The following is a 23,298-nucleotide window of genomic DNA, read 5'->3' as shown; positions in this document are numbered from 1 at the left end:
CCGTGTTGTTGTTTTTGGGGTGGGGTGAGTCGCGCTCCTCTGACCTGCATTGACAGCAACCAGAGCACTCCTTGCGCAGCTTGTGTGCTCTAAACAGACTATTGCTCCTTTCCTTCGCAGCATAGTTCTTACAAATCTCTTTTAAATCAGAACATAAGACAGTTATAAAGGTGCTTTCTCAAAGCACCTCATCGCTCCCCAAGAGATGGCGCAAATCGATAACCTGTGTAAAGCACCCCACCTGCTGAACCGATAAAGAATTGCAATTCCATCATCCTGAAATTATAATGCTCAAGGACCATCACTGTTAGTTTGTTATTTAAAAGAAGAATTTCCCCTCCTGTTTCCAACCTAAGCAGGGAGAGGGAGTAGCCTCAGCGCTGTAGGTGAATAATACTTGTGCCTGATTTTCTTTTTAACATAGGGGGAAAGTGACCTCAGGACAGACTGATCTCCTGAAACAAGTATTACGGCAACTATTATTTTGTGGGCAAGTGCCTGATGTCTCCAGACTTGCATGCAAAGGAAGGGTTCAGAGGTACAGTATGTGACTTCCACGAGAAATCCTCAAATTCAGCCTCCAGCCAAGGCTGGGAAAGATTCCCATTTGAAACCATGGAGAGCCACAGCCAATCTGGCTTAGGACCGCTAAACCTCAAGGAACACCTCTCCCCTTATGAACCAACCCATCATTGGAGGTCCTTCTTTATGAGAAGACTACGTATCCATAACTACACCTTGATTACAGAGATGACAAAGTGCTTTTGAGTTCTTCCAAGCTTCAGGATAAACGCCAAACATCCAGCTTAATGCACCTGCTCTCTCTGTCTCTGACAATTGGAGAATCTTTGGACCCAAAGTTCCTAGAAGAGGATGGATGATGTATTTTTCATGTATTTTTTAAATTTTCATGTATTTTTAATCTTTTGCTGGAAGCCGCCCAGAGTGCCTGGGGAAACCCAGCCAGATTTGGGGGGGGGGGTTATAAATAATAAATTATTATTATTATCGAATGCTCGGGAGAGAATCACTCTCTCCAAGAAATATAATCGAGCAGTTGCAGAAGTGAGGAACTTCGCCTGGCGCTTAATCTGGAGTCGTTTTGACGTCAAGGAAAGATGCCAACGAGCCTTATCTGCCTGTTAGACTGAGAGAGCAGCAGCTTGGCTTTTTATTTACCCGTTTAAAAAATTTTAAAACTTCAGTGTTATTATTGGGTTCTTTTTTGTAGTTGTAACTTTTTGTTGATACTGTAAGCCATCCAGAGAATATTACTGGGCAGCCTGCCTATAAATGCGGTAAACAAATAAATTAATGACACAGGAGTAGCAACTTATTTTTTAAAAATATTCTATAATGTAAATAAGAGGCACTTACCCGTTGGCATCTTTTACACTTCTAAAATAGAACCATACGTCTTCGCCACAAATAATAGCAGTTTACTGCCACACTTTGCAACCTGCCCTCAAAATATTTAGGAACAAAGCCTTGCCTCCTAGTATGAATGCTTAGGTAAAGTTAAAGGGACTCCTGACCATTAGGTCCAGTCGTGGCCAACTCTGGGGTTGTGCGCTCATCTCACTCTACAGGCCGAGGGAGCCGGCGTACAGCTTCCAGGTCATGTGGCCAGCATGACTAAGCCGCTTCTGGCGAACCAGAGCAGCGCACGGAAACGCCGTTTACCTTCCCGCCGGAGTGGTACCTATTTATCTACTTGCACTTTGATGTGCTTTCAGACTGCTAGGTTGGCAGGAGCAGGGACCGAGCAACGGGAGCTCACCCCGTCGCAGGGATTCGAAACACCGACCTTGTGATCGGCAAGTCCCAGGCTCTGTGGTTTAATCCACAGCTCCACCCATGTCCCTAGCATGAATGCTTAGGGTTCCAGAAAACATAGATGCCAAAAAACCTGAATGTGTCAGATGTGAACCAGTGTGGCAAATAGGATGGGATATTACACTTAAGGCATTTGGATTTAAATCCTGTTCAACTGGGTGTCCTCTGACAATATATTATTTCAGCCTAACCTACAGCACAGGGCTGTTGTTCGCAGAGTAAAACAGGACCTCTTCATGAAGGCCAGGCCAAGATCCTTTGAAAAAGCATGGGACAGAAATATGAAACTATGTTAAGTTATTCTAACGGGAACAGAGGCACACAGCCAGGATGGTCACCACTTCCAAACAAATGGCAATTTATCTTGAAGGAGTATTTTCGGTTACAACTGACTGGGGAAATGAATTCAAGTATGTTAAAGCAAAATCTCTTCCTCAAACGCTAGGCTGGCTCAGTCCAGAGAGACTCCTACAGGAATACAGGAAGAGCAATTTCCCAGTCATTTTTCTTCTAGGCAAACCCAAAAGGCATCAACGCGAGGATCCATAGCAGCAGAAAATTGTGTTGAGAAAAAAAACACCAAAATAAAATGATCTGCATGGAGATTATCACAAGCGCAACCCAATCTCACAAGCAATCCTTTGTCTGCTTCCAACCGGATCCCATGGTGCAGAGAGAGAAACTATTTCGGTTGTTTTTGCTTCAACTGATCATGCTGTTCCAGCGGGACAGGGGTTTTCCAAGTACTCTAAATGAACTTCCAGGTTGCCATATGCCAGGCGCAGAACATTCAAGACCTTTTCTTGGATGAGCTGAACTTGTTCTGCGGGGCAGTAGTCATCTAAGCTAGATCTGCAATAATAAAAAAGGAGGGATTACATGGCACAATGTTGTCGTTTAATCATCCCATTCTCATCGGTCACTTTTCCAAGTCAGAATTTCAACGCTCGCACTAACGTTCCTTGCTCCCCAAGGTGACTTGGACCATAACCCCAACACATGCTTTTCTGGGCGTGCACCCCAGTGAACTCTGTGGCCCATACTTCTGGGCACACATGCAGTAAGATTGCACATTTGGGAACCAACGATCATTACAAAAGAATAGGGCCCTGCGGGGCTTGACATCTTTCCGCAGGGCCTGCAAGACAGAGCTGTTCCACCAGGCCTTTGGCCAAGGCACAGTCTGACCCCCTCTCTCCTTCTGTGATCCTCATAGAACTCTAGCCCAATGGTTGCCATTAATTTGATTATGAATTGATTTTAGAATGAATTGATTTTAGAATGTATTTCAATTAATTGATTGTGATTTTCTGTAAACTGTGCTATTTTTACTGTTGTTAGCCGCTCTGAGCCCGGCTTTGGCTGGGGAGGGCGGGCTATAAATAAATTTATTATTATTATTATTATTATTATTATTATTATTATTATTATTATTAGGGGCTGGACTGAGGAGGAATGGTGAGGACTGGCCCCCTTCTCCCAAACCCTCCTGAGGAGGACAGTACAGTGGTACCTTGGGTTAAGTACTTAATTTGTTCCAGAGGTCCGTTCTTAACCTGAAACTGTTCTTAACCTGAAGCACCACTTTAGCTAATGGGGCCTCCTGCTGCCGCTGCGCCGCCGGAGCACAATTTCAGTTCTCATCCAGAAGCAAAGTTCTTAACCCGAGGTACTATTTCTGGGTTAACTGAGTCTCTAACCTGAAGCGTATGTAACCCGAGGTACCACTGTATAGATTTAGAAGAGTGGTTTGCGGAAGGACATAGTTCAGAGGCGGTAGAGGGGAGAAGCTGGGAAATATTGGGAGAGAGGCAGCAAGCAGCAGCAGCAGCAGCAGCAGGGGAGAGACAGTTGAAAAGACTCAGTGTCTTTGGAAAGCATTCCTGACCCCCTCTCTCCCAGAACCAGGCAGGCGTTGAAGGTGATAGAGCAGAAAGCTCAGAGGCAGAAAACTCAGCTTAGCCAATGCAGGGGTGACAAAGAAGAGAAGTTATGGAGGGGCTTTACTCAGAGCAACCACCATTATTCAGGGAAGTTGACCTTCCTTCGTCTCTCTCTGTGAATGCTAACAAATTATGTGGTAGGGACTTTTATTGTTTCTCTGCTTCTTGGCTGCTACCGTGGGAGGGATCAGATTCCCTGAAGCTTGACAATTATGGGACCTGACACAACTCATTCTTTGAAACTGAATTGAAATGATTTATTGTCCCTTGTACAACTTGTATACAGTGAGATTACACAAGCACCCCCCACTCGGCTCTCTTAGTCTTAATTCCCCTCGTTTACTGACGCACACCCACCAAACCTGAAAGTCAGTTGCCCTGTTGTTATCTTTTCCTTCAGCAGCCTAACAGCCCACGGATAGCTGTTCTTTACCCTGTTGGTGCGACTAATCCTGCTTCTATATCTTCTGCCCGAGGGCAGGAGATCAAGAAAGTGCTGGCCAGGGTGTGAATCATCCCTGAGAATTTTCCTCTCTCTCCTGAGGCAACGTTCTTCTGCTATTTCATCTAGCGGATCCACAGGACAGCCCATAGTATCTTGTGCTGTATTCACCACCCTCTGTAGGCATTTCCTATCAGATGATATCAAACCAGCATACCACACCATGATGCCGTATGAAAGGACTAATAGCAAACTAATATTCTAATAGCAAACTACTCCAGTGGGCGAGGGTCAACAGGATTCGGGCCAAAACAGTACCCCCACCGTATCTTACCGGGCTATCGTCACAAGCGTGGGCTTTGGCAAGTTCCTCAAGAGACGTTCAACGGCCTGCACCAGACTCTCAATTTCTTGCTCTGTGCTGACGTGGTGAGGAAGTTCGGAGTAATCGCACGTGAGCCCAGCCTGGTGGACCTGAAAAGTGGATTGCACAAAGGGGCTCAGCGCAGTCTCCTTGAGCTGGCCTGTGGCACTAGTTCTGATACCAACGCAAACGGAAGACTTGGCTTGCTAATTCGGGCAAAGGCGCTGCATGCCCAGGCAGTGTGGTATAGTGGTTAGCGTGTCGGACTAGGATCTGGGAGATTAGGGGTGAAATCCCCACTTGGCCACAAAGCTCACTGGGCCAGTCACTGCCTCTTAGCTTAACCTACCTCGCAGGGTTGGTGTGTGGGGTTAAATAAAGAGAAGAACTGTATATGCCACCTAGAGCTCATTGTGGAGAAAAGGGTGGGGTAAAAATGCAATAAATGAACGAATGAAACACAGTTCAAAGTGTTGGTGCTGACCTTTAAAGCCCTAAATGGCCTCGGTCCTGTATACCTGAAGGAGCGTCTCCACCCCCATCGTTCTACCCGGACACTGAGGTCCAGTGCCGAGGGCCTTCTGGCGGTTTCCTCACTGCGAGAAGCCAAGTTACAGGGAACCAGGCAGAGGGCCTTCTCGGTAGTGGCACCCACCCTGTGGAACGCCCTCCCATCAGATGTCAAAGAGAACAACTACTACCAGACTTTTAGAAGGCATCTGAAGGCAGCCCTGTTTAGGGAAGCTTTTAATATTTGATGCATTACTGTATTTTAATATTTTGTTGGAAGCTGCCCAGAGTGACTGGGGGAGCCCAGCCAGATGGGCGGGATATAAATAACAACAACAACAACAACAACAACAACAACAACATGTTGTTGTTGTTGTTGTTGTTAACAAAAAAGCTAAGATTTTCAGGTTGGGGCCCCTATCTGGTTCCATGGGCCCAAAGTACAGCCCTGAAATTTGATAAAACAGACTTACCATTTCATAATCGGGCGTTTCCATTCGATTTTTCAAACTATGCACAAGCTGGACTAGAAGTTTCATCCTGTGATAACAAAACACACATGCATCATATTCTGCAAATGTTATGAACGAGACTAAGAATGAGCCATTATACAAATGAAGGTTGTTAGATTTCAGGGGTATTTCCGCCCCCAGAATCTGGATAACTATTGCTGAATTCACCCATATATCTGTGTCAAGAACCAGGCAACAGCACACACGCAAAAATTACTCAAGCACAATAATGTAATTTAAGTGGGTGCAAAATTGTTGTTTAGAATTATGCTGTGCCCGCTGACATCTTGCAGCTGAATATGTGAACTACACCAAAAAAGCATTGCATTCTCCAAAAATGTCAAGTCCAGGTTCAACCCCCTGCAATGCAGGAATCTTCTCCCAACGTGGGGCTTGAACGCACAACCCCGAGATTAAGAGTCTCCTGCTCTCCTGCCTTCTTCGCGTGCAGTGAAGCTTCCTCTCCCTCTCTAGCCCAACCTCCCGAGGTGCACCTGAAAGATCAGCTCTGGAGGTTTGGGGCTCCCTCTGGAGCAGATTTTGTGGGGTGCGCCATGCTGAAGGTTTTATGATCTCCGGATCATAAATCACTGGGTCCAGCAACACGTTTGCTTGAGCGGTTGCTTTAAAACAGCCCAGAACCAGCAGAGTAACACAGCTCTCTATCTTGGAAGCGAATTAGGGATCGGTGGCACACAAGAGGCAATAAGAACACTCCTGGAAGCGATAAATCTCAGCCAAGTAGTTGTTTAAGCCGGTCATAAAATGCCTAAGTTACAATATATAGCAGGGGTGTCCAACTTCCAAGAGCCTGCAATCTACTCCCACTATAAAATGATCTACTCATTGGATTGACCAGAGTTGTTGAGGTTGTTGAGCTTTTTTTAGGGGGAGAGAACAGAGTTGTTGTGCTTCCTCCCCCCCCCTTTGGGGGGGAGGTCCGTCACTCAAGATCACCAGGACCAACCATGGACAGTCTGCGATTGACCGGTAGAATGAAACTGACCAGTTGGACAGGCCTGATACTCCATTCCAAAGGAGTAAAGGGGAGCTTAAAGCCCATGTAAGAGTCTCTGTGTGAGTGCCTGGAGGCGGTTGGAGGATGGATGGCGGCTAACAGATTGAGGTTGAATCCTGACAAGACAGAAGTACTGTTTTGGGGGGACAGGGGGTGGGTGGGTGTGGGGGATTCCCTGGTCCTGAATGGGGTAACTGTGCCCCTGAAGGACCAGGTGCGCAGCCTGGGAGTCATTTTGGACTCACAGCTGTCCATGGAGGCGCAGGTCAATTCTGTATCCAGGGCAGCTGTCTACCAACTCCACCGGGTGCGCAGGCCGAGACCCTACCGCGGACTGTCTCGCCAGAGTGGTGCATGCTCTGGTTATCTCCCGCTTGGACTACTGCAACGTGCTCTACGTGGGGCTACCTTTGAAGATGACCCGGAAACTGCAATTAATCCAGAATGCGGCAGCTAGACTGGTGACTGGGAGTGGCCGCTGGGACCACATAACACCGGTTCTGAGAGATCTGCATTGGCTCCTAGTACGTTTCTGAGCACAATTCAAAGTGTTGGTGCTGACCTTTAAAGCCCTAGACGGCCTCGGGGCTCTGCAAGAAGGAAAAGTTCTTCTCTAAAGACATTTATTAATCTAACTAACTGTAGGAACTTTAATGGCGACGGAAACTTTGTTTCTTCTTTCATGAGCTGAACAATACTCCCTCTAGTGGAGTTTGGGATTTACAATTTCCTGAGAACTGACTTTGTTTTGTCTCTCTGTGGTCTGGTGACTCACTCTGAGGCCTGTCTTTCCCATGGAACTTTGGACAGCTTGACCTTGAATCCAAAGACAGGTGTGGAATGAGTGTGGAATGAGTGGTAAACCAAAAACAAGAGCTGCGTCGAAAGCAGGGAAAGGCAAATTGGTACAAACAACTTTGGTTTCCCAGGGCCGTAGATCTTCAGTCCCTGCGGTATTACAGGCTGTACCATTACCAACAACCCCAGCTGAAGAATCAGAACAATTAACAAGTGAAGATATGGCAGCTGGGGGATCCAACATTCTTCTAGAGGAAATGCTACAACAATTTGCAATTTTGAACAAAAAAGTGGATGATCAAACTGCAAAAATTGACTTAGCCACATCTTCAATCAACAAACTCTCTGAACAGGTGGCTAAGCATTCACAAGATATTGGAAACCTAAAGGACGTTGTATCTGAAAATCGAAAATTGGCCGAGGCTGCGAATGAGAAAGTAGAAGCAGTAACTAAAGAAGTGGAGGAACTGAAAGGAGAGGTAAGGCCACTCCATAAACATATTACTGACCAGCAGGCCTATCTGTCTTTGGTGGAACTGCGAAACAGGGAAAATAATTTGAGATTACGCTCTATCCCAGAGATCGAGAAAGAGGACTTGACTGGCTTTTTGACAGAAGAATTCTCTAAATTCTGGGGTATAAACGAAGATACAGACTTTAAAATAACAACTGCATTTAGATTGGGAAGGGCTGCTGGGAAGGACAGACCTAGAGATTGTTTGATTATCTTAAGGACTAAGCAGGAGAGAGACAAGCTACTCGACCTACATTTCAATAAAGCACTTGAGATCCAGGACAGAAGAGCACAAATCTACAAGGACATACCTAAACAATTACTGGATCTAAGATCTAACTACACTGACCTAACTGGACTTTTGAGAGGCAACGGAATACCTTACAGGTGGGAGTTTCCACAAGGCCTTTCGTTCAAATACAAAGGAAAGAAGATAAAAATCAAAACGAAAGAGGATAGCCAGAAGTTCCTACACGACCACGGAGAAGATTTGCAGAAAGGAGCGGTAGCTATTTGGCCACCACCAGAGCTAGGAAAAGAGCCACCACCCTCGGATTTGGACAAAAAAGAAGACACCCAACAAGAGTAACAACAGATTGATACAGGATGTCTCTGCAGCTCTATAGTTGGAACATTAATGGCGCGAATTCCCCAGAAAAACGCAAAAGGATTTTCCATATATTAAAGAAAGAGAATTTGGACATAATTTGCTTGCAAGAAACTCATGTGACCAGGCTACACAGGAAGGTGTTAACAAATAAAAGATTAGGCCAAGAATTTATTTCATCAGATAGAGTTAAGAAGAGAGGCGTGGTGATTTACGCCAAAGAGAATCTATCACCAAAATTTTTGTTTAAAGATGAACAAGGAAGAATCCTGGCTATTGAAATTCTGACCCAAGGAGAAAAAGTTTTGATATTAGGAATCTATGCACCAAACGAGGGGAAATCAGAATTTTATAAGAAGCTGCATGAGACATTACTGGACTATCTGGACTACTCCAACATCATTATGATGGGAGATATGAATGGGGTCGTCTCTACTTTGATGGATAAGTCACAGAATCAGAATTTGACTAAAGACGGAAGACTACCAAAAACTTTCTTTGAACTAACTGACAATATGGACCTAATTGATTTATGGAGGACGAGAAACCCCCTAGGTAAAGAAGGAACCTTTTTTTCTGAGGCCCACCTGTCATGGACAAGAATCGACCAAATTTGGGCAACTAGAGGGCTGGCACCTAAGACTACAAAAATAGAAATCTGCCCAAAGACTTGCTCCGACCATAACGCTTTGAAAATGGAAATGAGATTTACTACTGCCGACTCCTTCAGATGGAAAATGAATGACAACCTGTTAAGAGATCAAGAGATCGTAAAGAAGGCCCAAAAAACTCTAAAGGACTATTTTGAAATCAACTTGAATACCTCGGTGGAAAAAAGAATTATCTGGGACGCAAGTAAAGCTGTTATGAGAGGGTTTCTGATACAACAGAATACAATCAAGAAAAAACTTTGGAATAGTAAAAAAGATAAGATATTGGAGAAGATAAGTGATGGAGAGAAAAAATTAAGAGTGAATCCAAAATCAAAAGAGACTTTAAGAGAAATCAAATTTCACCAGTCACAATATGCGAAATTGATTAACCAAGAAGTGGAATGGAAAATCAAACAAATGAAACAAAGATCTTTTGAATCTGCGAACAAATGTGGGAAACTGCTCGCTTGGCAGTTGAAAAAGAGACAAAAATTAAACTACGTTACCAACTTAGAAGTTGAAGGGAAAAACTTTCAGAAACCGGGAGAAATTAGAAAGTGTTTCCAGAAATATTTTAAAAAATTGTACACACAAGAACCCGAGGAGGCAACCGAGATAGAACAATTTTTGAAAGATAATGGCCTACCAAAATTATCTCAAGAGAAGAGATCAATCTTGAATTGTAAAATAACACAACAGGAAATCGAGGATGCCATTCAGAATATGCAATTAGGCAAATCTCCGGGCCCCGATGGACTTACCTCCAAATACTACAGGACTTTAAAAGACTATTTGATGCAACCATTAATGGAGGTTTGCAACCAGATTATGGGGGGAGGGAGGGCACCAGATACGTGGAAAGAAGCATTCATCACATTGATACCTAAAGTGGAAACTGATAAGACTCAACTTAAGAACTATCGCCCCATCTCACTCCTAAATGTGGATTACAAAATATTTGCGGATGTCTTGGCTAACAGATTTAAAAAGGTATTAAATGCAGTAATCCATAAGGACCAAGCAGGCTTTCTCCCAGGTAGACATTTGTATGATAATACCAGGAACATTATCGATATTTTGGAACTTTTACAAACAAATATTAACACCAAAGCGGTGTTAATTTTTATTGACGCGGAGAAGGCCTTTGACAACATTTCTTGGAAATTTATGAAGAAAAACTTGGAAGGGATGGGAGTGGGAAGGGGGTTTGAGAATGGAATAGAGGCAATCTATTCTGAACAAAAAGCTAAGTTGATAGTGAACAATGTGGTGACAGAAGAACTTCATATTGAAAAAGGAACACGCCAGGGGTGCCCCCTATCCCCTCTGTTGTTTATTTCAGTCCTGGAGGTTTTGCTGAAAATGATAAGGGAGGATCGGCAGGTACAAGGAATACGGGTCGGAGCGAAACAATATAAACTGAAAGCATTTGCAGATGACTTAGTTTTAACATTACAGGAGCCAGAATCTAGCACAAAAAGAGTTTTGGAATTGATTCAGAAATTTGGTCGGGTGGCGGGTTTTAAGTTGAATAAACAAAAGACTAAGGTGTTAGGGAAAAACTTGACGGTTACTGAAACAGAGGGGTTTCAGAGGGAAACAGAACTAAACATTGTTAAAAAAGTGAAATACCTGGGGGTCAATCTGTCCTCCAAGAACTTGAATTTATTTAAAGACAATTATGAAAAATGTTGGTCAGAAGTTAAAAAAGATCTAGAAATCTGGTCAAGATTGAAACTATCCTTGTTAGGCCGAATTGCAGCTATAAAAATGAACGTTTTGCCAAAAATGTTGTTTTTGTTTCAGGCTTTGCAGATCGTGGACAGAGTGGATTGTTTTGGAAAGTGGCAGAAGGATATTTCTAAATTTGTCTGGCAGGGCAAAAAGCCCCGAATAAAGTTTAAAATATTAACTGATGCAAAGGAGAGAGGGGGGTTTGCCCTGCCGGACTTAAGGTTATATTATGAAGCTGCGGCCTTCTGCTGGATGAAAGATTGGATTTTATTGGAAAATACTGATGTCCTAGATCTGGAAGGCTTTAACAATTCGTTAGGTTGGCATGCGTATTTGTGGTATGACAAGGGGAAAACACATGGAATGTTTAAAAACCATATTGTCAGAAAAGCAATATTTATGGTCTGGAAAAAATACAAAGACTTATTGGAAAGTAAAACTCCGAGGTGGATTTCACCAATAGAGGCCAAAGCTCGGAAAACATCCAATATGGAGGCATATTGGCCGAAATATTGGGAAATAATAGAAAACATTGGAGGTAATTGGAGGTTGCAGAGCTTTGAAAAATTAAAGGATAAGGTGCAAAATTGGTTACATTATGCCCAAATTAATGAGGTTTTTAAGCAAGACAAAAAAATAGGATTCCAGGTGGAAAAATCGAAACTTGAGACAGAGTTGCTAGAACCAAAGACCAAGGTAATTTCGAGAATGTACAACTTGCTGCTTAAATGGAACACTCAGGATGAAATAGTTAAAACAGCCATGATAAAATGGGCTCAAGACATTGGTTACAATATCATGTCAGAAGACTGGGAAAAGTTATGGACCACCGGTATGAAGTTTACGGCATGTAATGCCTTGAAAGAAAACATTATGAAAATGGTATACAGGTGGTACATGACCCCAGTCAAACTCGCTAAGATATACCATTTGTCTGATAATAAATGTTGGAAATGTAAGGAGGCTGAAGGGACATTCTTTCACCTCTGGTGGACGTGCCCAAGATTGAAGGCCTTTTGGGAAATGATCTATAATGAGTTAAAGAAGGTGTTTAAGTACACCTTTCCCAAGAAACCAGAGGCCTTCCTTCTGGGCATTGTCGGCCAGAAGGTGTTAAAAAAGGATAGAACTTTCTTTATGTATGCTACAACTGCAGCAAGAATTCTTATCGCCAAGTATTGGAAGACCCAAGATTTGCCCACACTGGAGGAGTGGCAGACGCAACTGATGAACTACATGGAACTGGCTGAGATGACTGCAAGAATCCGGGACCTGGGAGAAGAGGCAATGGAGGAGGATTGGAAAAAATTCAAAGACTATTTGCAAAAGTATTATAAGTTGTATGAAACATAAGATGTCGTATGATTTAGAACGTTAGCCCCAGCAATGAAGTTTAATTATTTAGGAAATTGTTAACATTCGGGAAAGAACCAAAGTTTAAATGGGTTAAATGATATCAGGTTATATTTTTAGAGTAAACGGAGAACAAGAGATTTAAACTTAAATTGCAATTGAAAATATAAAGAAAAACACGAAATAAGGGTATAATTTGCTGATGACTTTATTATCAAGAATGCACTATGCGGGAGACGTGGGGAAGTCCAATGGAAATTTGAAATAAGTTATTGAAATGGATGTTATTTTCTGTTCTTTTTTCTTTTCTTTTCTTTTATTCTGTCTTTTCTTATTTGTAATTTGGAAAAATGTAATAAAAATTATTATAAAAAAAAAATAAAGCCCTAGACGGCCTCGGTCCAGTATATCTGAAGGAGTGTCTCCACCCCCATCGTTCAGCCTGGACACCTCTCTGTGTCTCTTGTAGGAAAACTGTGCACGTCCAAAGATAAGTTCCCCGGCTAGCGCCCACTATAATAGACTCAACGACCAGCCAAAACTCTTGACTCTTCTTTCCGTTCATGCTGATTCTGGAAACGAATGCCTCTCAGTCATTCTCCCCCAACCTTCCAGCAGAACGCCAACCCTGTGCCTACTCAGAAGTAAGCCCCATTGCATTTAATGGGGTTTACTCACTGTTAAGTGACGTCGGGCCTTGCTCACTGTGTGAGCCGACTTGCGGGACTGGCTGAAAAGATGGGGTAGAAATGGCTATTTAAGTTGTGTCCTGACATCTTATCCCGCTAGACAGCTATCATGTTTTGTGGACAGAGTGCCCTTTGAGCCTTTTCCAGACTGGCAACCCATCTTTTAACTCTGATCTGTGACCGGGGGAGCCCTGGAAGCTTAAAAAAGTTCTTATTTAACCTTCTCCATTCATCTGCCAACCCTAAAGGAAGCGACTCTCTTCGCTCCCTTACCCAGGACTTGAAGCCCATCTTTGCAGGTTCTCCTCCGTGTCATCGTCGCACAGGTCAGCAAAAGCTGCTTCAAGGTCTTCCAGCTGGTGGACGCGATTCTCAACGCAGTCTAGCAAGTCCTCCTTTAAATAAAAAAATAGAACAGCATTGGGTAACAGAGACTCTTCACTGGCGACTCAACTTCAGTGCCAGTTTGATGGTTCAGAAAAGTGTAATCTTGTTTGGATCTAGTGTAAATTTATGCTGGCTTGTATTTTGCCACCTTCTTATGGGCAGGATTGTGTCCCTAGTTACCAACCACCTGCCAGGGGTGAAATGATAACTGGCTTCCCTGGTGCGGAAATTGAAAATTAAATCAGAAATTAAATTATTGAGGAGTGGGGCCGCGAGGGGCCTATAAATGCTCCTGAAACGGGAATGCCCTCAAATAAACGACTACCGAATTGAACATAAACCTTACACAAATATATAAAAATGCCTCAAAATCCAAAGCAATTCGGGAGAGAAATTGCCTTGCGCGTGCGGGAATTAAAAAGGCGCCTCTTTATCTGTTTCCCCTTGGCAAACGGACTTTGGCAGATTAAACTCACAGCCACGGCAAAACTGAAAACTGAATAAACATTTTGCGAGGAAAACGTTTCATAGGTCCCGCTTCACAGCCATCAGCTTGGCATAATCGCAGTCCAAGTTTGCCAAGTAATTTCCCCTCCTGTCTTTCTCAAACTCACAGCTTATAAACTGAGGTAAAACGATACAAACTGCCTTTCACCCCTCCTCCTCCTTGAATGTATTGGATGGAACCATACATAGAATCACAGAATGATAGAGCTGGAAGGGAACATGAGGTTCATTTAGTCCAGCATTTCTCAACCTGCAGGTCCCCGGATGTTGTTGGACTACAACTCCCATCATCCCTGAGCTTGCTAGCTAGGGGTGATGGGAGTTGTAGTTCAACCCACAGGTTGAGAAAAGCTGATTTACTCCAACCGCCTGCATTGTAGGAATCTTGCTCAAATCCACAACCCTGAGATTCAGAGTCTCTACCCACTGAGCTATCGCCGGCCCATACCTCTGACAAATTGCTGTTAGGCTTCTTAAAACTGTACAGTTCTTGTAAGATCTTGTACTCCTCCTATTTAAAAAAGGAAGGGGGGGGGACAAGAGCGGGGGATTATTCATAGCACCATTCTGCTGTTATTGCTGTAATGTGAAGAACAGTTTTGCCTTTAACACCTTCCTTTCACCCCTTCTACGTCCAGAAGAGAAAGCACAACAATCAAGCAAGTGAAAGTTTCTTGGCTAACGTCTGCTTCCCAGATATGAAGCGAATTTTAAGATAGCGTGCTACTAAGGATTTCTTTAAGTGGCTGCTGCTACAAATCTCTACATATGGTACAAACGAGATGAGATCTAGTCTCTCAAACACCATTATCTCTTTTCTGCTTGTTTTTCTTCCTGGCAGTATTTCACCTGCCAGTTCACCCATGCTTTTCCAGGAGCTGTGGTTTAAACCAACCGAGCCTCTCGGGCTTGCCAATCAGAAGGTCGGCAGTTCGAATCCAGACAATGGTGGGGAGCTCTTGTTGCTCTGTCCCAGCTCCTGCCAACCTAGCAGTTCAAAAGCTTGCTGGTGCAAGTAGATAAATAGGTATTGCTGTGGTGGGAAGGTAAACGGCGTTTCCGTGCACTCTGGTTTCCGTCACGGTGTCCCATTGTACCAAAAGTGGTTTAGTCATGCTTGCCACATGACCCGGAAAGCTGTTTGCGGACAAACGCTGGCTCACTCAGCCGGAAAAGCGAGATGAGTGCTGCACCCCATAGTCAAATTCGACTGGACTTAACCATCCAGGGGTCCTTTACCTTTTCCCAGGAGTCCTATCTGAGCATTCATTGAATCATGAGTTGGAAGCGAGCCTGATCCTGTCCAACTCCCTGCAGTGCAGGAATTGTTACAAGATTGTAAACTGTGAGGGCAGAAAGCATCTTTTGGTCTCATCCAGACCATCCCACTGTCCTCGGCTTTAACCCCGCCCACCCTGGGTTCTAAATTATATACAATCCTACTTTGATTCTCGAATGCCTTGCGACTCAAACGTTTTGGCTCCTGAATGCCGCAAACCTGGAAGGAAGTGTTCTGGTTTGCGAACATTTTTCGGAAGCCAAACGTCCGACGCGGCTTCCGCTTGAGTGCAGGAAGCTCCTGCAGCCAAGCGGAAGCCGCGCCTTGGTTTTTCAACGGTTTTGGGAGTCAAACGGACTCCTGGAAAGACTGAAGTTCAAGAACCAAGGTACCACTGATGGCTGAGGAGAGGAGCCAAGAAGCAAGAGACAAGGGTTGGGTGACGTTTGGCTTTTGAAGTCGCGACGCATCACCAGCTGAACCTCGCAATCCGGCGATACAGCACAATGTTGATGCAAGCTGCCTTGGCCCAACCCATGGGGCGTGGGGAAAAACTGCTGCAGCTCTCTCTCCCGGCCCCCCTATCAGAGCGAGCCCTATGTCTCTGTTGAGGGGCAGGCATCTGTGGACCCCTGAACAGATAAGTTTAAAGGAGCCCCCATCCCGCAAGCCAGAAGCGATCGGGGGGCTGTGTTTCACAAGAGGGAGCACTGTGAACGGACCCTGTCAGGCTCCATCTGCAGGGACCCCTCCATCTTTTTTTGGGGGGGGAGCAGGTGAGTGGGATGTCTCTTTCTGCTGGAAGAGAGAGGCAACTCACCCGCTCCCTGTACTGGCGAAGGCAGAGGAAGCCCTGCAAACAACGCCCATCCAAAATACTCTACTGCTGCCCTCCTCGGCGGTCAGGTCTGTTTATCTGCTTAAGGAGATTATCTGCTTAAGGAGATTATCAGAAGAGATCATAAAGAAAAAAAGAAAAAATATACGAACAAGATGAGATGTGGAAACAGCAAGATAAGACTGGATAGAATTATGAACATTATTTGGACTGATTTGGATATTAACGCAGTAGCAAGAAGATGATCGGAATCCCCCTTCGGAACTTGAAATATGGGTCCCCTCAACAAAAATTTAAAATTCAGCTTTGTAATTTGGAATTTATATGATGTGATTTGATTTGATTGGTCGGCTAATAAAAATATTTTTTTTAAAAAAAAATTGACCAAAGGCTGCAGCCTGGTAGTTTTACCTGCGTGTACATTTCTTTGAAAGGGTTCTTGACAGAAAAGAAATCCAAGTCAATATCAAGAACATAAGCAGAGCCCTTCTGTATTGCTTGGAGGATGTCGTCAAGGAGCTCTGGCACTGGGGGGCCATCCTTTCGCCCCCGGAAGCTGTCTGTTGTCTCCCGCACATGGGTTCTGTTTTCGAATCCCCCAGCCTCTTCGCCTGAGCAGCTGTGGGCGAGGGGAGGAACGTCCTTCGACGAAGAGGCTGCCGAGGCGTTTGCTGCATCGCCCCCGCTCAACTTGAGCTTCTTCGCAGAAGGCACAGCTCGGCTTTCCTCCCAGGTGCCAGTGGCTTCCAAAGGATTCACGAGGCAGACACTGAGCTGCAAAGACTTCTCACCTTCTAGCTGGCCGGCAGGGACGTACAGACCGTCGGAAAGGAAGTAATCGTCTGGGCAAGTAACCCTGGAATAGCGACAACAGTGATTCTTAGCAAGGATGAGGATGCAAGAATGCGAGAAATACTTTGCTGAAACAGGTGGCCCACGTATGCTAGCATTCCCTTTGCCAAAGTAGCAAAAATACTGTGAAATTGCTTCAAGATGTTTCATAGGAAGCAATATATAAATGGAATTCAATAAACAAGTGAAACAATAATAATAACAAAAAGAAGCCAAACAGGTCTGGAATGCGCCCAAGAGAATGAAATTATTTCCATACATAACCCTCCCAACGGCACAGCAATAAACTGCTGGTACATTTGCAAAGCTAAGCAGGGTCCGGCATGGTTTCAAATTGGATGGGAGACCGCGTGCAGAGATTCCCACATCCCTGCCAATTCTATAATAATTCTATAATTCCATACCAGCAGTGGAGGCTGATCTGGTGGGGCAAATGGGGCACTGCCCCATGAAACTCAGTCTGCCCCCAGCCAGCTCTCAACTCCCTGACTTCCAAACTTCTTGCAACCAAATCTGCCTGTCACTGGTTCTAACGTGAGACCATTAAGATGGAACCACATAACAACAGCCCCTGTATCTAACACAGCTTTAGAGAGGCGCTGGCAATAATAATAATAATAATAATAATAATAATAATAATAATAATAACAATAACAACAATAATAATTTTTATTTATACCCCGCCCTCCCCCAGCCAAGGCCGGGCTCAGGGCGGCTAACAAGCAATAATAAAAACAAGTTGAATGAATACAACTTAAAAACAAGATTAAAATACAGCAATTAAAATATTGAAACATTAAAACATTAAAATGCAGCCTCATCACAGGAGAAAGGAAAAAGAAAAAAGAAAGAGGGGGAGGGAATCAAATTGGCTCCAAGCCAAAGGCCAGGCAGAACAACTGTGTCTTACAGGCCCTGCGGAAAGAAATCAGATCCTGCAGGGCCCTGGTCTCACGAGGCAGAGCATTCCACCAGGCCGGAGCCAGTGTTGAAAAGGCCCTGGTTCTGGTTGAGGCTAATCTAACTTCCTTAGGGCCCGGGACCACTAGGGTGTTGCTATTTATGGACCTTGAGGCTCTCCGTGGGGCATACCGGGAGAGGCGGTCCCTTAGGTACGAGGGTCCTAGGCCGTGAAGGGCTTTAAAGGTCAAAAGCAGCACCTTAAATCTGACCCTGTACTCCACCAGTGCAGCTGGAAAAGCACTGGGTGAATATGCTCCCATGGCAGAGACCCCGTGAGGAGCCTCGCTGCAGCATTCTGCACCCGTTGGAGTTTCTGGGACAGCTTCAAGGGCAGCCCTGCGTAGAGCGAATTACAGTAGTCAAGCCTGGAGATGACCGTTGCATGGATCACTGTGGCCAGGTCGGGGCGGGAAAGGTAAGGGACCAACTGCTTGATGCAGCGAAGGTGGAAAAATGTCGCCAATAGTTACCTTATGGTCGTCGTGGAGGTGTCTTTACCTACTAAGAAACGATGGGTGCCTTCTTCAATTTGCTGAGCCCAAGGCGGGTGCAGCCACAGGACGTGTGAAAAGTGCCCAGCATAGACGGCAGGCATAATCCAGTTTTCAATGCTTAGCTCACTGCAAGAGGGGGAGAAAGATGGATTGAGAAAGCTGCTGCTCGTTGGAAAGGTTGCGTACAAATGCCGTTGTAATAAAGGTGAGACACAGACTATGTTAAGAAGTGAACATTACTTAGAATGCTTTCTTTTTACATACTGTATTTTTCACTCTATAAGACGCACCAGACGACAAGACGCACCTAGTTTTTGGAGGAGGAAAACAAGAAAAAAAATATTCTGAATCTCAGAAGCCAGAACAGCAAGAGGGATCATCCGCTGCACAATGAAAGCAGCAATCCCTCTTGCTGTTCTGGCTTCTGTGAGAGCTGCGCAGCCTGCATTCGCTCCATAAGATGCACACACATTTCCCCTTACTTTTTAGGAGGGAAAAAGTGAGTCTTACAGAGCAAAAAATATGGTATATAATTTTTATTACGCTTTCAATTTTACATTTCAAAATAAACATTTTTCAAACTGTAAAATATCCAGTGACTTCCCTTCTCCTCCTCTCTCAGCCGCCATGCTCACTGGGTGAGCTTGATCTCATGTTATATTTCCTGCCCCACCAAGAGGAAAGCACCCCAAAATTCAGGAAGCAGCTCAACAACACGCCGGCTCCCATGCAAAATGAAAACTGCATCTCCTCAAGGAGATGGATTGTGCGATCCTACCTGAACAGAGATTCTTTATCGAACACTGTATCCGCAGGCATGTTCACGGGTATAAGGAGGTCTGGATGAGAATCCAAATGGACAAAGCAGATGTCACTGGCAGGAAGATGCTTCGAACCGATGGCTCGGTAGATGAAAGGAAGAACCTGGAACAACAGGAATAGAAGGTTTTGCAACCACAGGGTTACTCAAAAGGCATTTTCCACAAGTTTAACAGCTCTTATTTCTAGGTAAGGCTGGCATTGCAGTAATAACAACCACAATAATTTTATTATTTACATGCCACCCATCTGACTGGGTTGCCTCAGCACCAGACCTGTCGACGAGTACCAATGGACCTAATGCTTAGGATTGCTACAGGTGCAGAAAGGGCCCTATGGGGATAGTCTCTGCAACACAACCGTTAACTCGTTTACAAAGCTAAGCAGGGTCAGGTATGGTTTCACACTGGATGGGGGCCGTGCGTTGAGATTTTCTGCACTGCAGCGAGCTGGACTCCATGACCCTCGTGGTCCCTTCCAACTCTACCATCCTGTGATTCTATGGACTCCATAGCGAAGCATGTGCACTGCATGAAGGATTGTTCAACCCCAGGCACGCAGGATTGTCTCCACGTAGAGCTTGGCTGTCAGTGCAGATAGCTAGATGGACCAAAAACTTATACCAGAGCAGCACACGGAAACGCCGTTTACCTTCCCGCCAGAGCGGTACCTACTTATCTACTTGCACTAACGTGCTTTCGAACTGCTAGGTTGGCAGGAGCAGAGACCGAGCAATGGGAGCTCACCCAGTCGTGGGGATTCAAACCGCTAACCTTCTTGATCGGCAAGTCCTAGGCTTTGTGGTTTAACAGCGCCACCCGCGGGACGCATAGGTGTAGCCAATGTTTTTGGTGGGGGGGGGCAGAACCTGTTTGCTATGTATTTTGTTACTGATTTTTCGGAGGCGCAGCTGGGAGGGGGGAGCTCCCTTGACTCTCCCCGATCAAGCGCGCCTCTTCAGATCGCACCACCAGCAGTGAAAGCTACGCATCGGATTTCCCCCTTCGCTCGCTGACCGCTTACCTCGTGATGATCCTCCACCACCCAGACAGGCAGCGCCGCGTACGCACGGAGTCCGGCGGTCCCGCCGCCGCCGCCGTGCTCCGCAGCCCCGCCATCGCTGCTCATTGCTTGAGCGGCACCGTTCGTTCAGGCGCGCAGGATTCCGAAAGCGAACGCGGAGACGTTCGCAACGTTCGGGCCTCCGAACTCCGGCAGGCGCGACGTTCCAAAGGCCGAACTCTGGCGACCGCGGCGTTCCAAAGCGAGAGGGAGAGCGCGCGCGCGGGGCAGAGGGGGACACATCTCGACGTGACACGCGCGAGCATGGCGGGAAAGGGAGGAGGAGCAGAGTCCACCGGCGTCGCAAGCAACCCCGACAGCGAGAGCGTCGGCCGGCCGGGAAAAATCTCTGGGATGCTCTCGCCAGTCCGTGCACGGGACCACCCAGCGCGTCCCCAACCAGCCAAGTTTCCTCCCCTGGTCGCCAGCAGGCACCTCTGCGAAACTGCCTTTCCGGCTTCGCTTTTGCTCCTCCTCTTAACTTTTCTCTTCCGGTGCGCGTGGTTTCCACAATTTCCCCCCCACCCGTCTAGATCTGGGCTGCTCAGCCGGTGCCTGAAGTCTTGGAGCGAGGAAGCGACTATTTCCAAGTAAGTCTCACGCTTTTGTTTGCAAAGAAGAGACATGCATATCAGGGGAGGACTCAAACGAGGGGCGGCGGCAGGGCGAGCCAGCCCCCCTAAATCAATAAAAGTCAATAAAAATACATAGCTAACGGAGGTTCTACCCTCCCCGCGCAACAAAAGGCCAGCACCTTCCCCCACCCCCAACAAAAACCCTGGCTGCGTCCCTGATGGATATGCGGTGCTCTCGGATCTCGGCTGCGGTCTACCAGCTTTCTGCTTGGAAAGAGGCGACCCATGCATTTCATAGACGGGTTTCTTTTCTTGCTCCCTGGAATGCTTTAGGAATAGAGCCGCTCAGCTCATAGTTAAGGATTTTGGTCCTGCTCATCCCCTCCCCTGCTGGCCAGAAGCACATTCAGACGTGCATGGGGGTGACCCGTAAACTACAAATAATCCAGAATGTGGCAGCTAGATTGGTGACTGGGGGCAGCCGCTGAGACCACTTGAAAGACCTACATTGGCTCCCAGTACGCTTCCAAGCACAATTCAAAGTGTTGGTGTTGACCTTTAAAGCCCTAAACGGCCTCGGCCCAGTATACCTGAAGGAGCGTCTCCACCCCCATCGTTCTGCCCGGATGCTGAGGTCCAGCGGCGAGTGCCTCCTGGCGGTTCCCTCACTGCGAGAAGCAAAGCTACAGGGAACCAGGCAGAGGGCCTTCTTGGTAGTGGCGCCCACCTTGTGGAAAGCCCTCCCATCACATGTCAAAGAGATAAACAACTACCTGACATTTAGAAGACATCTGAAGGCAGCCCTTTTCAGGGAAGTTTTTTATGTGTGACATTTTAATGTATTCTTAATCTTTGTTGGAAGCCGCACAGAGTGGCTGGGGAAACCCAGCCAGATGGGCAGAGTACAAATTATTATTATTATTATTATTATTATTATTATTAATAATAATAATAATTTATCTGAAATAACTGGGAATGAAATGCCCTTCCCTGGGAAGTTGACGTGGAATGATGGCGCCATGGCGAGAATTCTTTGGGACATCCGTGGTGCACAGTCTTTTAATTTCCCTTTTTGGTTTCTTTTCAGAGATAGGCAATGTCCTTCCATTCCGGGCGAGGGGGGTGCCCCCGTTCCCGAGGAGGAGCCACGGCGCGAACTTCGACTCCGACTTTCCGCCCCCAGAATTTGAGGCAGCTCCACCCTCAGCAGCCTTCAGCTCAGTATCAGTACGACCAGCCGACGGTGACCACGGCGGCTTATGCAAGCCCTCCCACCACGAGCTACATGCCTTCCAGGCCTGATTTCGTCCCGTACCCACCGCCCATGCCCCCGTCGCCGCAGAACGCCATCTCCCAGTGTCCCCTGAGGCCGCCTTTCGCGGGCCACCAGGTCAAGCAGACCTTCCCTCTCCCTCCTTGCTTTCCGCCGACTCCGCCCCCCGCCCCCAATCCTGGAAACCCTTCTGTTTCGACCGGCGCGGCAGGACAAAACGCGTTTCCTTACATGATGCCTCCTCCATCGGTTCCACATCCGATGCCGCCTCCGATTATGCCTCAGCCGATTAATTACCAGCCTATGTACTCCCCTTCCTATTCACAGCAGTCCTTCCCCCCTCCGAATTTCAACAGCTACCCACACAATGCAAACTCCTACCAGGGTGGCGGCGGCAGTGGCGGCAACAACGCCAACAGCAGCGGCAGCAACAACAACAGCGGCAATTTCCGCAACCCTAGTCAGTATCCGATAGAGAAGTCCCAGCCTGAACGGAGGTCTCCGGAGCGAAGTAAACACTATGAGGAGCATCGCCACCGAGACCACGGGCACGGGGAGAGGCACCGCTCCACCAATCATGGCGATCGGCGGGATCGAGGGAGGAGCCCCGATCGGCGGCGGCAAGAAAGCAGCCGGCACCGGTCAGATTACGTCAGGGGGCGGACGCCTCCCCGTCACAGAAGTTATGAATGGTACAGGTCAGCCAGTTTGACTCGTGCCAGGAGGCCAGGTTTGGTAGGGTGTGTTCGGCCGTGGAGGCAATTATTTCGACGGGAAACGGTTGGCCGGCAGTTGCGCGCTGAGCTTTGTTGCTTAGCCAAAATTGCGTCCAAGGCTTCCACGTCAAAGTCCCAACATGCACTTCCAGCACACCCCTCTCGTGTGCATAAAGAGAAGAGCCCAAAAAATTATTGTCACTAGTAAGAAGAGTTGTCTGTCTATAGGAGGGGTGCCCAAACTTTTTTCAGAGAGGGCCAGATTTTTGTTAGGGTTAGGCTGGGGGACCCAATTAGGCTCCCAAAACGGACTTTGGTCATGCCTGGTCTATAGGTTTACTCATGGTTTGTATGTATTACGCAGTCCAACTGGTGTATTATTCGGTTGGAAATCGGAAGTCAAGAGATTGCCTTCTCTTTAGAAAAATAATAATAGTCATGCTTCCAGCCAGTGCTTTTTTCTACAGAAAGAGGTGCGGGAACTCCCCCTTTTTGTGACAGACAACCCTAAGTTGTTGACCTTTTTTATGGGGGAGCCAAAGTTGTTTTAGGGGGGAAAC

At 46.3% G+C, this 23,298-nt stretch overlaps 2 protein-coding genes across 3 annotated transcripts in view; one reads left to right on the top strand and one right to left on the bottom strand.

The window, feature by feature from the left end:
* Positions 1 to 2,165: 2,165 nt before the first annotated feature.
* On the bottom strand, positions 2,166 to 20,382 carry LOC309538693 (UPF0489 protein C5orf22 homolog). Its single transcript, XM_082234517.1, has 9 exons — positions 20,136 to 20,382; positions 19,072 to 19,217; positions 18,270 to 18,419; positions 16,396 to 16,840; positions 14,316 to 14,378; positions 13,247 to 13,368; positions 5,569 to 5,635; positions 4,556 to 4,695; positions 2,166 to 2,688 (listed from the first exon to the last, which is right to left on the bottom strand). The coding sequence occupies exons 1-9, from the start codon at positions 20,238 to 20,240 to the stop codon at positions 2,547 to 2,549; spliced, it is 1,380 nt and encodes a 459-aa protein (XP_082090643.1). The 5' UTR covers positions 20,241 to 20,382; the 3' UTR covers positions 2,166 to 2,546.
* Positions 20,383 to 20,662: 280 nt separating this feature from the next.
* DROSHA (drosha ribonuclease III) overlaps positions 20,663 to 23,298 on the top strand; it is an 81,065-nt gene continuing 78,429 nt past the window's right edge. Inside the window, exons 1-2 of one of the 2 annotated variants that reach the window (XM_082234185.1) lie at positions 20,663 to 20,764; positions 21,837 to 22,714. In XM_082234185.1, coding sequence (XP_082090311.1) covers positions 21,846 to 22,714 — 869 coding nt within the window. In that variant the 5' untranslated portion in view covers positions 20,663 to 20,764; positions 21,837 to 21,845. Of the gene's footprint in view, positions 20,765 to 21,836; positions 22,721 to 23,298 lie in introns of both variants that reach the window. The other variant, XM_082234184.1, reaches the window with a different exon arrangement.

This window comes from Podarcis vaucheri (assembly GCF_965113315.1).
Source record: "Podarcis vaucheri genome assembly, chromosome: 8".
Lineage (NCBI taxonomy): Eukaryota > Metazoa > Chordata > Lepidosauria > Squamata > Lacertidae > Podarcis > Podarcis vaucheri.
The sequence above is the reverse complement of the archived record's forward strand: the minus strand, read 5'-3'. Positions and strand labels throughout refer to the sequence as shown.